The 14,878-nt window shown below is 59.9% G+C and overlaps 2 protein-coding genes across 12 annotated transcripts in view; one reads left to right on the top strand and one right to left on the bottom strand.

Moving 5' to 3' along the window:
* Positions 1-14,878, bottom strand: part of STK25 (serine/threonine kinase 25) — a 15,034-nt gene continuing 156 nt past the window's right edge. For 2 of the 11 annotated variants that reach the window (XM_015111557.3, XM_015111555.3), the window contains exons 2-12: positions 14,463-14,592; positions 6,267-6,497; positions 5,530-5,586; positions 4,977-5,085; positions 4,064-4,221; positions 3,792-3,977; positions 3,441-3,586; positions 3,037-3,151; positions 2,557-2,628; positions 1,368-1,504; positions 1-679 (exon numbers count right to left, since the gene is read on the bottom strand). In XM_015111557.3, coding sequence (XP_014967043.1) covers positions 640-679; positions 1,368-1,504; positions 2,557-2,628; positions 3,037-3,151; positions 3,441-3,586; positions 3,792-3,977; positions 4,064-4,221; positions 4,977-5,085; positions 5,530-5,586; positions 6,267-6,497; positions 14,463-14,492 — 1,281 coding nt within the window. In that variant the 5' untranslated portion in view covers positions 14,493-14,592 and the 3' untranslated portion in view covers positions 1-639. Of the gene's footprint in view, positions 680-1,367; positions 1,505-2,556; positions 2,629-3,036; positions 3,152-3,440; positions 3,587-3,791; positions 3,996-4,063; positions 4,222-4,976; positions 5,086-5,529; positions 5,587-6,266; positions 7,453-14,112; positions 14,750-14,878 lie in introns of those variants that run through there. The other 9 variants (XM_077958167.1, XM_077958166.1, XM_077958171.1 and 6 more) reach the window with 7 other exon arrangements.
* LOC106992798 (uncharacterized) overlaps positions 14,491-14,878 on the top strand; it is an 18,363-nt gene continuing 17,975 nt past the window's right edge. The window contains exon 1 of the mRNA XM_077956540.1: positions 14,491-14,825. Within this exon, the coding sequence (XP_077812666.1) occupies positions 14,491-14,825 (335 nt within the window). The remainder of the gene's footprint in view (positions 14,826-14,878) is intronic.

Raw genomic sequence — 14,878 nt, forward strand, 5'->3', positions numbered from 1 at the left:
TGTCTCCAAGTCAGGTCTTTATTGAAAGTGGCAGGGGCCTCTCAATGTTCTATGAAAACTAACATATTAACCTCAGAATATTTAAGGAAACAAGTAAATTCAATTTTCTTAAAAAACAAAACATTCTGGATGACACAAGTACTTATGAGCAGACACAGTACCTGATCCAACACCACAAGGCAAATCTATGGCCATCATGGGCCCTGGGAGGACAGCGGCCAGGGCACTCCTCTGGGGGCTGTCCTGTTGCCTCTCCCCATCTCATGGGAGGAGGAGGCAGAGCTGCCCTGATAGTTGCTCTGCGCCTTGGTCTGAGCGGCCATAGGGCTGCGTGAGTCTGCAGAAGACCCAGGCATAGCTCATGAGGACCATGCTGGCTGCTGGAGCCCCCGTGAGCTCTATTGCTGGGCCAGGAGAGGAAGGAGGGCAGTGGACATGTGGAACGGCATCCCCTGACGTGCAGAACAGCACACTGCAGGGGTGGAAGGAGACGGTGACCTGGCATGTGAGGCCCACAGGATCTGACGTGTCCCTGCAGGCACGAAACAGCACGGGGCACCTTCCAAGTCAGCACAGTTCTTATGGAGCTCAGAACAAAAACAAAGGACCTTCTGTCCCCTATCTGAACAGCAGCGCGTTTCAGCGGGTGGATGTCAGGTGGTTTCTGTTGTGTGAAAACCTGCAGAGAGAAGAGCCCACCTCTGTGTGCATGCACCTCTGTGCCCAGGCTCCTGACGGCCTCTTGGGTGTGCAGTCTGCGGTGGCAGCCCTGACAAGCCACTGCACCATGTGGGTCTGAAGTGTCCCCAATGCACAGGGTCTCAGGAGCAGCACTGATTGGCCCAGACCCCACCCCCAGAGCTGCTGCCCAGGGGTGCCAGGAAGGGGTCCCTGGGTGTGGACCAGGACTTAGGGCATCTGCCGGCGGCATGGCGGTTGGACCCTAAATCCACTGGGCGGTGGAGGGCCCAGTATCTGTCCTGCCCTCTTTGCGAAGGACTCAGGTCAGCACAGGGGCAGCTCTGACGTTTTGCCGCCAGCGTGTTAGAGCAGCTCCTGGGAGCCACTAGGTGGCAGAGGTCAGCTGAGGACAGTCGTGTGGCCACTGAGGCCAGGACCCTGAGACGCTCCTCAGACACTTAGACTGGAAAGGCCCTGCCCACTCTCTCCAGCCCCAAAATCTCCATGGCCCTGTGAGCTGGGTCCGAACAAGGAAGAGGATGCCATGCCGCCCCTTCCCGGAGTGAAGCGAACCCATGTAGTTCCAAGCGCAGCCACACCCACGAGTGAGCACTGGACCTCACCCCACGTCCAGCTGCTGCTTGGCGGGGGTGCTCTCCCCAACCCTATGGCCCGGCCACCCTCACCTCTGCACTCGCTCCACCAGATGCACCATCAGCTTGTCTGAGATGCCGGGGCAGGACTCCTCGGCCAGGCTGAAGGCGTTCTCCAGCTCCTCCAGAGCACCCACGCTCCCGCCGCTCTGCTTGTGCTTCTCTTTGAGCTATGGAGAGACCACCTCGCCTGACCCTGGACCCCAGGACAGGCCCTCGGAGAGCCCGCTCCTTTGCTCGGCCAGAGTCATGCTGGAGGCCTTCAAGGCCTTCGTCTAGGACCCGGGAGCCCTTCAGCAAGCCAGGAAGTGAGGTGGCCCAAGGAAGCCTGCCCTGCCAATGGGGACTCTAGTGGTCCTTCCCCACAGCCCCTACCCTCCCTCTACACTCCAGGGAATCTCGGGCCTCGGTTCTCAGGAGGGGACCAGATGGCTTCCTCCCAGCTGAGGATCATGGAAGCCACTGAATGGGTCCGATCAGACCCAAAAACACAAAGCCCAGAAACTCCCAAAGCACGACCAGGCCCAGATCTGACCTCCATCAAGACACCAGCTCCGAGCCTCTGTCACCGGGTGTCACCCACCCTCGGGGGCTGTGGCTAGGTCAGCAGGCTGCCCGGGACCTGGGCCTGAGTGGCTGCTTCACTGGGGCCTCCACATGGGCTGGGGCCAGTGTCCCTCGACTGCTCCACCCTCTGCCATCCTCAGGCAGGCTCTCCTGTCACCACCTCTCACCCACATCCTCCATCCTCCCCAGGCTCCAGGAGGGGCTCCTGGAGAGCACACCTGGGCCCAAGCCCACTGGCCACGCCCTGGGCACAGAGCTCCTGGCTGCATCACATCTCTGAGAATGGTGCCGACTGCCCATTAGCAGGTGACGCTGATGCAAGGTCATGTGACTAACCAGGGAGGCACCTGCCCTGGATGGACCCCGACTACATCTTCTCTGCTTTCTCTATAGAAGGGTCATCTGTGTTTGCACTTGAAGAAAACAAAAGTCGCTCTGGGAACCCAGAGGACCTTGGCAGGTCTGGGAGTACAAAAGGTCATCACAGCAGATTCTGCTCCTTCTACTCAGGAAACCCAGCCCATAATCAGCTGCAGGAAACCTAGAAGCTGAGACTGCCCCACGGCACTGTGAGGGGACATCCCCGCGGAGCAGCGTCCCAGCCTCGTCCCTGGCGGGGCTCCAGCCCCAGCCCCAGCCCCAGCCCCCTTCTCACCTCTCCGAAGACAGGCCGGACCAGCGTGGACAGGCACTGGGACCTTGGCTGCCTCTTGACAGGCTCTGCGGGCTGCAAAGGAAGTGGAGGCCCAGGGTGAGCAGGGCAGTGCAGGCGACAGGCAGGGCACTCCCATCCCTTCAGGCTCTAGCCTTGAAGGGATGGAGACTGGGAGCAGCCTGTCATGGCACATGCCCAGGGCTGGCCCCAAAACCATCAAGCCACCCAGATGGCCTGACTCAGGGCTTACAACTCCCACCCACCCTCTCCTCACAAATTTGGCTCCTAACAGGCCCTCATCTTCCCAGCACATGCTGGGGCTTGGGGTCTCCACACCAGGCCCAGTGCCACAGTGGGCTTCAGACCACCCCTGCCTTTCCCAAGCTCCTTGTCCAAGCCCCAGACACTGGGTGGACAAAGCTGGGTCCCGCACCCAGCCCCAGGGGTGCACAGCAGGCAGAGGCCAGGCCGGGAACAGACCTTCTGTGAGCTGTGCAGGGCCGTCCCCTTGTGAAGCTTGCTGTGTGGACTCGGCCGGATGGTGGGGGGGAACGTCCAGATGGGGCCCTGCTCCCCGTCCTCCGCCTCGCCATCACTGAAGAGGATGAAGAGTTGCCAGGGTCAGTGGGGGGAGAGCCAGGAGGCACAAGGGCCTCAGGGCACACCTCACGGCCAAGGGAAACCCGAGGTACTGGGCGGCGCTCTGCCAGGCCACGGAGTCCAACTGATGCCTCAGCAGGCCCTGTCCTGTAGCCTTAAGGGGGTCCCTGCCCAATACTATATCTGGTCACTCTCACCCCTAGAGCCCACGCCCCTGCTTCTGGAGTGGGGACCACCCACGTCACAACACCGAGGGTCACCATGAGGATAAACCAGGCCCCTACATGTCAGAGTCCTCGGAGCTGGACTCCTCGCCATGCCCCTCGGACTTCCAGCGCTTATAGCGGTCGATGAGCTCCGTGAGGAAGGAGGTCTTCTTGGTGTAGCGTGTGATGAACTTGTGCTTCAGGAGCTCCTTGGCTGTGGGCCGCTGTGCGGGGTCAGGGGAACATCGGTCACTGGGCCCAGCCAAGCTCTGCCTCAGGAAAGCAAATGTGAGGCAGCCTGGACTGGGGCAGGTCCTCACGGCTACAAGGCTGGGGGGCCTAGGCCTCCGGGCTGTGCTGCCCACCCCAAGCAAATGCCCTCCCTCCATATGCCCATCCAGAAGGGGCCAGGCCAGAGGCGGGCCTTACGAATCGGGGGTCCTTGTTGAGGCAGGCCTCCACGAACTCCTTGAACGGCTTGCTGTGCTGGCCCTCCAGTGTGGGAGGGCTGTTCTTGGGAATCAGGAACAGGACGCGCATGGGGTGGAGGTCAGAGTTTGGAGGCTCCCCCTTGGCCAGCTCGATGGCCGTGATCCCCAGGGACCAGATGTCGGCCTGGACAGAACACAAGGACTGTCGCTGCCCTGAGCACCCCAGTCAGGCGTGGTGCCCGCACCCGCCCGCCCACCCACTGCACCCACCTTGAAGTCATAGGCCGACTGCTTGATGACTTCAGGCGCCATCCAGAAGGGGGTGCCCACGAACGTGTTCCTCTTAATCTGTGTGTCTGTGAGCTGCCCTGCTACCCCAAAGTCCGCCAGCTTCACATCCCCCTGCTCCGAGAGTAGCACGTTGGCAGCTGCTTGACACAGGACAGGCAGACGTCATGCCAGGCTCCACGTGGCTCCACCCAGGGCCCCCTGAGAAGGGCCAGGGTATCATCCACCTGGCCTCCTAGGGCACAGCAGGGCTGTCCTCAGGACTTCAGCCCTCCTTGCCACTCTCAAACCCAGGGCCACCTAGGGCCACAGGGGCACTGCCAGAAGGAGCCTAAGGTCTCCACTCCGAGCTCCAGGGCTCTCCCTGCATTTGGCTTTTACAACAAATCCCAACGACAGGTGACTTCGCCCACTGGGGGCTACCACAGAGGTGACCCTGATCAAGGGTGTGGCCACCATGGGCCTGCCAGGAAGCCCCTTGCTCCACCAGACTTGTCCCCTACATGAGAGAGATGACTCGGTGCCGGTGGCAAGTCCCTCCCCACAGGCTGGCCCAACCTCATGTCTGCACTTAGCAGGGCCAGACCACACGCTGGGGCTACTCAAGCCTACACCTGCTGTTGTGCTGTGAGCCACCGGGAACCAACAACTCTGGCTAAGCGTGGCTGTTCCTACACTCAGTCCACAGCTGGTTTACTCAGCGTACAAGGAAACTGTTACAAACAGTATCTTCTGGAAATGGAGCAAGACAACTGCTCAGTTTCAGGGTGGCCACAGGGTTCTCTATACCCCAGACGCTGGGCACCACTAGCCACTTGCCCCTCACAGGCCCCAGCCTCTCTAAGGTCAGTGGGGCTCAGGACATTACAAGAGCCACATTCACCCCCAGCAGGACCTTTGATGTCTCGGTGGATCTTGCGTTCGGAGTGCAGATAATCCAGGCCCTTCAGAATTTCCCGCAGGATCGTGGCAATGTACGTCTCCTCCAGGGGACCTGGTTTAAGCTGGAGAGGAAGGTGGGACAGCAGGGCCTCAGCTCCTGTCCCAGGCCCAATGCCTGAGTTCTCCTGTCTCTCTGACAGGGGAGGGCTGTCCCTGCAGATAGCTGGGGGCTTCATGTTCCTTTACTTCTCAAACACAACTTTCAGACGGGAGTGGGGTGGTCTAAAGCATATAAACCAGCTTCACTTTACTGTCATGTAACAGAAAAACAGGCTCCCAACCATCTCCCAGCGTGCCTGCCCCCGCCCACTCCCACAGGCCAGGACCCCTTTCAGCACCAACTGGGCAGACGTGCGGATGGCAGTTCATTTTTGCTTTAGACGATTCGTAATTAACACCTAATGTGCCATGACACCAAACGAGAGGTGGCCCCTGGAGCCCATGAGTCTGAGGAGCAGGGGACTCGGACACTGCATGACCCCCCACTGCCATGGCCTATGCCTCACCAAGTCCAGTGCCGAGCCGCCGCCCAGGTACTCCATGATGATCCATAGCTTGGTGCTCTGGGACCGGAGACAAACCCATCAGCATTTGGCAGTGAGAGGAAGGGCATGCTCCAGGGTGGGAGTCAGGCCGGAGTCAGCCAGGGCCCAGGCCCCACCGGTCCCATCCCTGCCAAGAACCCTAAACAGGAAGGGGCTCCCTCGACCTTGCCCATCTCCCCGCCTGCCACACTGCTGCTACAGATGCTCAGAGGACGGACTGAGTACACAGAACAGTGGCTGAGTCTACTTCACCAAGACCCCGTCAAAAGCCAAGCTGCTGAGCCAGTCCTACAGGGCTGGGAAGAGGGCATGGCTGGCAAGCACATGGCCCAACACACCCATCATCTTCCTGGGCAGGATGGCCACAGCGTTCCCTACACCCCAGACCCTGGCACCACCAGAAACCTGCTCCTCACAGGCCCTCACCACTGCCAGCAGGGGCGCCCCAGAGTGCTCCTGGCAGCGCCCTCACTGCATTACCACAGGCAGGCAAGTGGGTCCCAATGGCCACTCAGAGCCGAATGACCCTCGTGGACCCTGCTCGCACCCTGCCTGCCCAGGGCAATTTCCTGGAGGGCATGCACTGAACTGTCAAGGCCGCCTTGCACCCTCTGGCATGTCACTCAGTCCCTCTGACATGGAAGAGAGGGCCGGGCACAGCACCAGCAGGGCCGCCGCCGCCTCCCCCCAACAGGCACCTTTAGGTAGGAGCCAAAGTAGCGGGTGATGTAGGGGCTGTCGCACTGGCTGAGGACGGTGATCTCCTGCTGGATGTCCTCAATCTCATCCTCGGCCTCCTCCAGGTCGATGATCTTGATGGCCACCACCTCCTTGGTGTGGTTATCGATGCCCTTGTAGACCTCCCCAAACGAGCCCTTGCCGATGCGGTCAAGCTTGGTGAAGAGCTCTTCAGGGTCCACTCGAGAGTGCTGAGGGGCCGGTGGGGACAGAGGGCAGACAGTGCCGGTCACGAGAGGCTGGGACAGGCAGAGGCTGCCCTGCTGGGGAGGAAGGGACCTGTAGGGAAGGGGGAGTCCGAGCGAGTGCGCCTCAATTCTTCTCTGGTTTCTTCCTTTACCCCTTTTTGTTTAAAACCTAAACTTGGCTGGGTGCAGTGGCTCACGCCTGTAATCCCAACACTTTGGGAGGCCGAGGCAGGTGGATCACTTGAGGTCAGGAGTTCGAGACTAGCCTGGCCAACATGGTGAAACCCCATCTCTAATAAAAATATGAAAAAATTAGTTGGGCGTGGTGGCTCATGCCTGTAATCCCAGCTACTTGGGAGGCCGAGGCAGGAGAATTGCTTGAACCCAGGAGGCAGAGGTTGCAGTGGAGCCAAGACCGCACCATTGCACTCCAACCTGGGCAAGAAGAATCAAACTCCGTTTCCAAAAAAAAAAAAGCCTAAACCTAAACTCAACTCTCCATGCAAGGGAAAAGTCCCCGGAAAGTATAAAGAGGCCACTGGAAACAGGAACCTTAGGTGATGACAAGGCATGAAGGTTGCCTCATCTAACCTACCATGCAGCCCCATGAGAGATGTTAATAGGTTAATAGCCCCTGGGGGTTAGGGGATTGGGAGCTCTTAATTTGCTATAAATCTGAAACTATTAAAAAATAAACTCAACAGGCCAGGCTTGGTGGTGCACACCTGAGATCCCAGCACTCTGGGAGGCCAAGGCGGATGGATCACCTGAGGTCGGGAGTTCACGACCAGCCTGACCAATATGGTAAAACCCCATCTCTACTAAATACAAAAAAATTAGCCGGGTGTGGTTGCGCATGCCTGTGATCCGAGCTACTTGGGAGTCCAAGACAGGAGAAGCGCTTGAACCAAGGAGGTGGAGGTTGTGGTGAGCCGAGATCAGGCCATCGCACTCCAGCCTGGGCAACAAGAGTGAAACTCTGTCTCAAAAAAAATTTTTAAATTAAAAAAAAAAACAAAAACTCATCAAAAACAAAAAACTCTCGGTATGTGTTAACCAAGCTCTCCTTCACTCCTAAAAGCCACATATTTAGAAAGGGCTTCCCTCACCCCTCCATAAGTCCTCCTGACAAGTACACCAGCGCCGGGTCAGAAACTGATGCTTTCTTGATGCAGAAAGCTGCCTCCCACAGTCCTCAGATTTAAAGCAGCAACGCCTGAAAGTTTCTGAGCCACCGGTGTGGAAGGTGCCTGGTCTGTGACCCAGGCCCAGAGTCCAGGGGAAGCCAGGAGAGGTGTGTCCTCAGGCCTCCATACTTTTTTTTACTTATTTGAGATGGTGTCTCAATCTGTCACCCAGGCTGGAGTGCAGTGGCACCATCTCAGCTCACTGCAACCTCTGCCTCCTGAGTTCAAGCAATTCTTCTGCCTCAGCCTCCCAAGTAGCTGGAATTACAGGCATGCACCACCACCCCCAGCTAATTTTTTGTATTTTTAGTAGAGATAAGGTTTCACCATCTTGGCCAGGCTGGTCTTGAACTCCTGACTTCAGGTGATCTGCCCACCTCAGCCTCCCAAAGTGCTGGGATTATAGGTGTGAGCCACCATGCACGGCCCCTCCCCCCACAACATCAAGGGTCTTGATGCCAATTTAGTGTGGCACAGCATAAAAAGGCAAAACGGGCTGGACGCAGTGGCTCACGCCTGTAATCCCAGCACTCTGGGAGGCCGAGGCGGGCGGATCACAAGGTCAGCAGATCAAGACCACCCTGGCTAACACGGTGAAACCCCATCTCTACTAAAAAAATACAAAAAATTAGCCAGGTGTGGTGGCGGGCGCCCGTAGTCCCAGCTACTTGGGAGGCTGAGGCAGGAGAATGGCGTGAACCCGGGAGGTGAAGATCGTGCCACTATACTCCAGCCTGGGTGACAGAGCAAGACTCCGTCTCAAAAAAAAAAAAGGCAAAACGACTAATTATGCCCCCAAAACACTGAGGCCCAACTCATTCTGGTGCTGAAGACAGGACGGGTCCTTGGATGGGGGTGCCCTCCACGTTCCTGGGCCTGGGGAGACTGTGCCCTCCAAGGATGGGGTACACCACATACAGCCCCCACGCTCACCCCCTGGACACGTGTGCAGGGTCTATCCCAGGCCTAAGCCCAGCAGAGGAGTTGGTTGAAGCCAACTGGACATTGCACCAGCCCAAGGCGACATTTCCTTGTGAAACTGCCAATTAGCTGACCTCCCAGGGTTTGCAACCAGGAGGGTGGAAGGGGCGGCACACAGGCCCTCACCTTGAAACATGCTGCTACACATCCCTTTCTGAGCCCCAGACCCTGAGGTGACAGGAACTCTGGGGAAGGAAAGGCAGTTAGGGGAGGGCCAGAGGCCACCTAACCCTTCCCTGCAAGGCTGACTTGTCAAGGCCTGGGGGTGTGCAGGTGGCCTCCATGCAGCAGCTAGAGCAGGCCAACTGCAGTGTACACACAGACCCTTGCTCAGCCCAAAGGTCTGGTCACTTGAGACAGTTGGTCCAGTCAAAAATGACCTTTCTCATTCCCTCATCAGTACCAGTAGCCTAGTCCTAAAGCCAGTACCACTGGAGGAAACAGCAGGGGGTGCCTTGAGCCCACCTGCTACCAGGAGTCCCCAAAGCCAAGGTCAAGAAACTCAGCCAGATAGAGAGCTGAGTGCTGCTTGGGGTCCCTCTGGTCATGCTGGCCAAGGTGAGCTGTGTCTGCCCCCAGCCCCACCACTACTGCTGACCATGTGTTCTAAAGAGAAGCCAGGAAAAATTCAGAGCTGACAAGTCAGATGCTCAGCGTCTCCAGGCTGGGGGTGGGTGGCACAGATGAGATCAGCACCGGCCCCCATCTGAAAGGAAAGGCAGCCCAGAACATGCAATCTTTTCTTTTTTTAAGATGGGGGGTCTTGCTGTGTGCCCAGGCTGGTCTCCTCAGCCTCCTGAGTAGCTGGGACCACAGGTGCATGTCAAAGCATCAGCTCATCAGCCCACAGGCTGTCATGGGTAAGGAGTCAGTGTTAAAATATCGCCCTCCTGCCATGGAGAGCATCATCTCCGTTTCCTCCTCCCTGTTTGCTCCATTTCTGGTGGAGAACCACCCATTCCTGACCCAGTCCTGGATGCCAGGTGCAGGACAAGGTTAAGAAGCAGCTCCGCTTTTTTTTTTAAGCTAGAGTCTCGCTCTGTCGCCCAGGCTGGAGTGCAGTGGCGTGATCTCGGCTCACTGCAACCTCCGCCTCCCAGGTTCAAGCGATTCTTCCACCTCAGCCTCCTGAGTAGCTGGGCTTACAGGCACCCACAATCATGCCCGACTAATTTTTTTTTTTTTTTTTTTTGTATAGACGGGTTTTCACCATGTTGGCCAGGCTGGTCTCGAACTCCTGACCTCCAGTGATCCGCAGAAGCAGCCCCTCTTCTGCCTGCTCCTCCTCCAGCAGGCCCAGCGCCACCTTGCCAAATCCTCCATTTGCTCAGTCCATCAGCGCTTACTCAAGGCCCTGGGACACCGCTCCACCAAGTCATTAGCCTGCAGGCCTGGCCTCGGCCTCAACCCAACCCTGCCCAGGCACCCGGAAAGACCCCAAGGGAGTCCTCCGGGGGACTCCAGGAGGTCTGGTTGGCGCCCTGAGCTTGGGTCCCCCTGTCTACTCCTGTCTAAGGTGGCCTAAGAGAGGGCCTGGAGAAGGCAGGGCCATGGCCTGGCAGCATTACCCAGCACCACCAGGCCTCTGACTCCTAGGGATCTCTTTCCCACTCTTCAGGCCTCTATGGATGATGCATCCTCCTGCTTTGCTCTGTTCCCTGCTGAGGCCATGCTGCTCTCCACACAGGGCCTGGAGTTGAGTCTGCTCCATCACAGCAGCCCAAGAAGGGAAACCCCTGGGTGGGCACTCAGACCTGTACTGCTCCAGAGCAGGAGAGCACAGTGGACCCCCAAGCCAGAGCCAGGGCTCACGAGTCCAAGCAGAAACTGTGTGACAGGAACCCTCTTGGCTGTGATCCTGGCCCTACAATGACATCGCAGGCCAAGCCAAGGCAAGCCATCCTCACCCCCACCTGGAGAAGAAAGGGTAAGTGGGCCTCTGGCCTGCAGGCTGCGGATCCTCTTTTGGATGTAGCAGCAGCTGTGGCCTGGACGATCACTCAGGCCACTCAAATGACTCTGGCGGTGGACACCTGCTCTCCACATCAGCCCTGGGGCTGCCAGGTCTGGGGCCTGCACTTGTCAATGTGTCTGCTGTCAGTGTTGCCCCACAAAACAAAGCGAACAACCCAGCACACACAGCTGAGACACCCCCAGCTGCCACCTGACAGGCAGCAGCTGAGTGACGATACAGTACCCTGGCACCCCATAGCCATTCGGGCCCTCCAGGGCCAGGCAGGAACTGGCCAGGTAGAGGGGAGAAGCCTAAGGCAGGAGCACAGGCTGTGGGGGGAATGCACCCCACTCTCCCACAAAGGGGCTGCCCACAGGTCCACGGACACCACGGCAACCATCTCAGGAGAAAACCACAGCCCCTCAGGTTTTCTGCCACTATATGAAGTCAAGTCTCTCATCATCCAGGCTGGGACGAAGGACCCCTAAAAGGACAAAAGGTGCTTCCTACCTTTGGAGTCCCTTCCCCAGTGCGCACACTCCCTTCCCCAGTGCGCCCACTCCCTTCCCCAGTGCGCCCACACTCCCTTCCCCAGTGCGCCTACTCCCTTCCCCAGTGCACCCACACTCCCTCCCCAGTGCACCCACACTCCCTTCCCCAGTGCGCCCACACTCCCTTCCCCAGTGCACCCACACTCCCTTCCCCAGTGCCCACACTCCCCCCCCAGTGCGCCCACACTCCCTTCCCCAGTGTGCCTACTCCCTTAGTGCGCCCACACTCCCTTCCCCAGTGCGCCCACACTCCCTTCCCCAGTGTGCCTACTCCCTTCCCCAGTGCCCACACTCCCTTCCCAGTGCGCCCACTCCCTTCCCCAGTGCGCGCCCACTCCCTTCCCCAGTGCGCCCACACTCCCTTCCCCAGTGCGCCCACTCCCTTCCCCAGTGCGCCCACACTCCCTTCCCCAGTGCGCCTACTCCCTTCCCCAGTGCCCACACTCCCTCCCCAGTACGTCTACTCCCTTCCCCAGTGCCCACACTCCCTTCCCCAGTGCGCCCACACTCCCTTCCCCAGTGCGCCCACACTCCCTTCCCCAGTGCGCCCACACTCCCTCCCCAGTGCCCACACTCCCTCCCCAGTGCGCCCACACTCCCTCCCCAGTGCGCCCACACTCCCTTCCCCAGTGCGCCCACTCCCTTCCCAGTGCGCCCACTCCCTTCCCCAGTGCGCCCACACTCCCTTCCCCAGTGCGCCTACTCCCTTCCCCAGTGCCCACACTCCCTCCCCAGTACGTCTACTCCCTTCCCCAGTGTGCCCACACTCCCTTCCCCAGTGCACCCACACTCCCTTCCCCAGTGCACCCACACTCCCTCCCCAGTGCGCCCACTCCCTTCCCCAGTGCACCCACACTCCCTCCCCAGTGCGCCCACACTCCCTTCCCCAGTGCGCCCACTCCCTTCCCCAGTGCACCCACACTCCCTCCCCAGTGCACCCACACTCCCTTCCCCAGTGCGCCTACTCCCTTCCCCAGTGCACCCACACTCCCTTCCCCAGTGCCCACACTCCCCCCCCAGTGCGCCCACTCCCTTCCCCAGTGCGCCCACTCCCTTCCCCAGTGCACCCACACTCCCTCCCCAGTGCGCCCACACTCCCTTCCCCAGTGTGCCTACTCCCTTCCCCAGTGCGCCCACACTCCCTCCCCAGTGCGCCCACTCCCTTCCCCAGTGCGCCCACACTCCCTTCCCCAGTGCCCACACTCCCTCCCCAGTACGTCTACTCCCTTCCCCAGTGCCCACACTCCCTTCCCCAGTGCGCCCACACTCCCTCCCCAGTGCCCACACTCCCTCCCCAGTGCACCCACACTCCCTCCCCAGTGCGCCCACACTCCCTTCCCCAGTGCGCCCACTCCCTTCCCAGTGCGCCCACTCCCTTCCCCAGTGCGCCCACACTCCCTTCCCCAGTGCGCCTACTCCCTTCCCCAGTGCCCACACTCCCTCCCCAGTACGTCTACTCCCTTCCCCAGTGCCCACACTCCCTTCCCCAGTGCGCCCACACTCCCTCCCCAGTGCGCCCACTCCCTTCCCCAGTGCACCCACACTCCCTCCCCAGTGCGCCCACACTCCCTCCCCAGTGCACCCACTCCCTTCCCCAGTGCACCCACTCCCTTCCCCAGTGCGCCCACTCCCTTCCCCAGTGCGCGCCCACTCCCTTCCCTGGGTCTGATCGCACCAAGAACCAACAGCACACAGTCACAGGGCACCTCAGAGCTCCAATTTCTCATCCCGTGACCCAAAGGAGCTATTTCTGCAGTTCTTAAAAATAAACTGGTGGCCGGGCACGGTGGCTCACGCCTGTAATCCCAGCACTTTGGGAGGCCACGGCAAGCAGATCACCTGAGGTCAGGAGTTTGAGACCAGCTTGACCAACATGGTGAAACTCCGTCTCTACTAAAAATACAAAATTAGCTGGGCGTGATGGCACACGCCTGTAATCCCAGCTACTCGTGAGGCCAAGACAGGAGAATGGCTTGTACCTGGGAGGCAGAGGTTGCAGTGAGCTGAGATTGCGCCATTGCACTCCAGCCTGGGCAACAAAAGTGAAACTCTGTCTCAAAAAAATAAAAAATAAAAATAAAATAAACTGGTGACAGATTTTTCTCCCAGCACCTTAGTCATGTAAGTTACCAGATACAGAAAGTCAAAAATCTGTTAGCTTAATTCAGCATCAGTCAGCAAGCCCCAGTCCCATCTGTGACCGCGCAGGTCCAGGCTGCCTGGCCCAAGAGCTGCACACGGTATTCCGGGTCTCTAGGCTGGTCCAGTTTCCTCCAAAGCAGCCCTGACTCCAGTTCCTGCCCCTATGCGGACAGACGCCCTTCCTGTTCCACTGCACACCCAGCTCTCAGGAATTCAGCACAGAGGAGTGAACAAGGAGGGCCACACATTTTAGCGGCGATTCCAACACCTTAGGCAGAGCCAAGGCATCAAGGAGAGCAAAACCGAACGCTAAGACGTAAAAAAACCCAGCAGCCAGAGTCAAAAAAATGGGGAGAGGTACACAGTGCAAGTCTCCAGGTCCCAGGCTGGCTGTCCCCACCCTCCTTCCCTGGCATGCCCTGTGGCAGCAGCAGCTGGTCCTCATTCCAGACTAAGGGCTCGCTGTAGTGGCTCCTTCCGAGGCTGTCCCACCAGACGCTTCAAAGTGGCTCCATAGTGGAACCGACTTCTTCAAAGAGGAATGACGAGCCTCCTGTTCGGGCAACCGCCCGTAGCAGGGGTTAAACGGTTCTGAACAGAGCAGCCTTTTCACCTTCCCCTGGGCCAAAGCACACACGCGTTCTCCGCTTTCCCTGCACACCGGCCGCTCAGATCGGCTTCTCCACGTTCCCAGCCCCTCAGCGCCCATCAGGGTCTCCTCTACGGCCCCCGCCCAGCCCAACACGGCCAGAACGGCCGGAACGACCCGTGGCCCGGGCTCAGGCCGCAGTGTGGCCCCTGACCTTCCACTGCCTTCAGATGCCGACACGAGGTTCCCGCCCCGCGCTGGGGGCAGCGTCCTGTCCCGGAGCCGGTGTCTCTTCACGCACCTCCGCCGCCCTCGCACAGGCGGAGCCACCCGGGGCTCGGTGTCAAGAGGTCTGCGAGCTCCTACCACGCAAAACGCCACAAGCACACGGCAGAGCCCGGGGGCCGCCCTGCGCCCACCTCAGGACGGCTCCGCTGGTCGCACGACGCGCGCTCCTTCCCTCACCCACCGCCCGCTCCGGCGAGGCGCCCCTCGGAGCCCCCGGGAAGCTCTGGCGCCCCTCGCTGAGAGGCCGCTAGTCTTCCTGAACTGCACCCTCCTCACCTGGTTGGCAAATCCCCGGAGGTGAGCCATGGCCGGGCCGCCTCAGACCCTCCGCCGACAGCCCCGAGAGGCGTCTGGATCCCGCGGAGAGGCGTGGAGCCGGCTCGCTCGCCCCTGCGGCGTCAGTCCACTGCGAGGGACAGCAGGAGCGGTCGGCGCCCAGTTCAGTCATCTGAGACCTAGCTCCGGGGCGGCGGGCTGGAGGGGGGCCCCAGGAGACCCCCAGGCCATCGGGGCCCCGCCACGCCCGGGCCTACAGCCCAGGCTCCCGGGGACTCGCCGCCCCTCCCGTCCCCGCCCCCACCTCTTCCGAGGCAGCTTCCTCCCGGTGCCCCCGCCCCGGAGTCCCCGCCACCGAGCCCCGCCCCGGGCCCCTCCCTCCGCCCCCTCCCCAATCGCCGCTAACGCGCGCCCGG

Source organism: Macaca mulatta, chromosome 12 (assembly GCF_049350105.2).
Source record: "Macaca mulatta isolate MMU2019108-1 chromosome 12, T2T-MMU8v2.0, whole genome shotgun sequence".
Lineage (NCBI taxonomy): Eukaryota > Metazoa > Chordata > Mammalia > Primates > Cercopithecidae > Macaca > Macaca mulatta.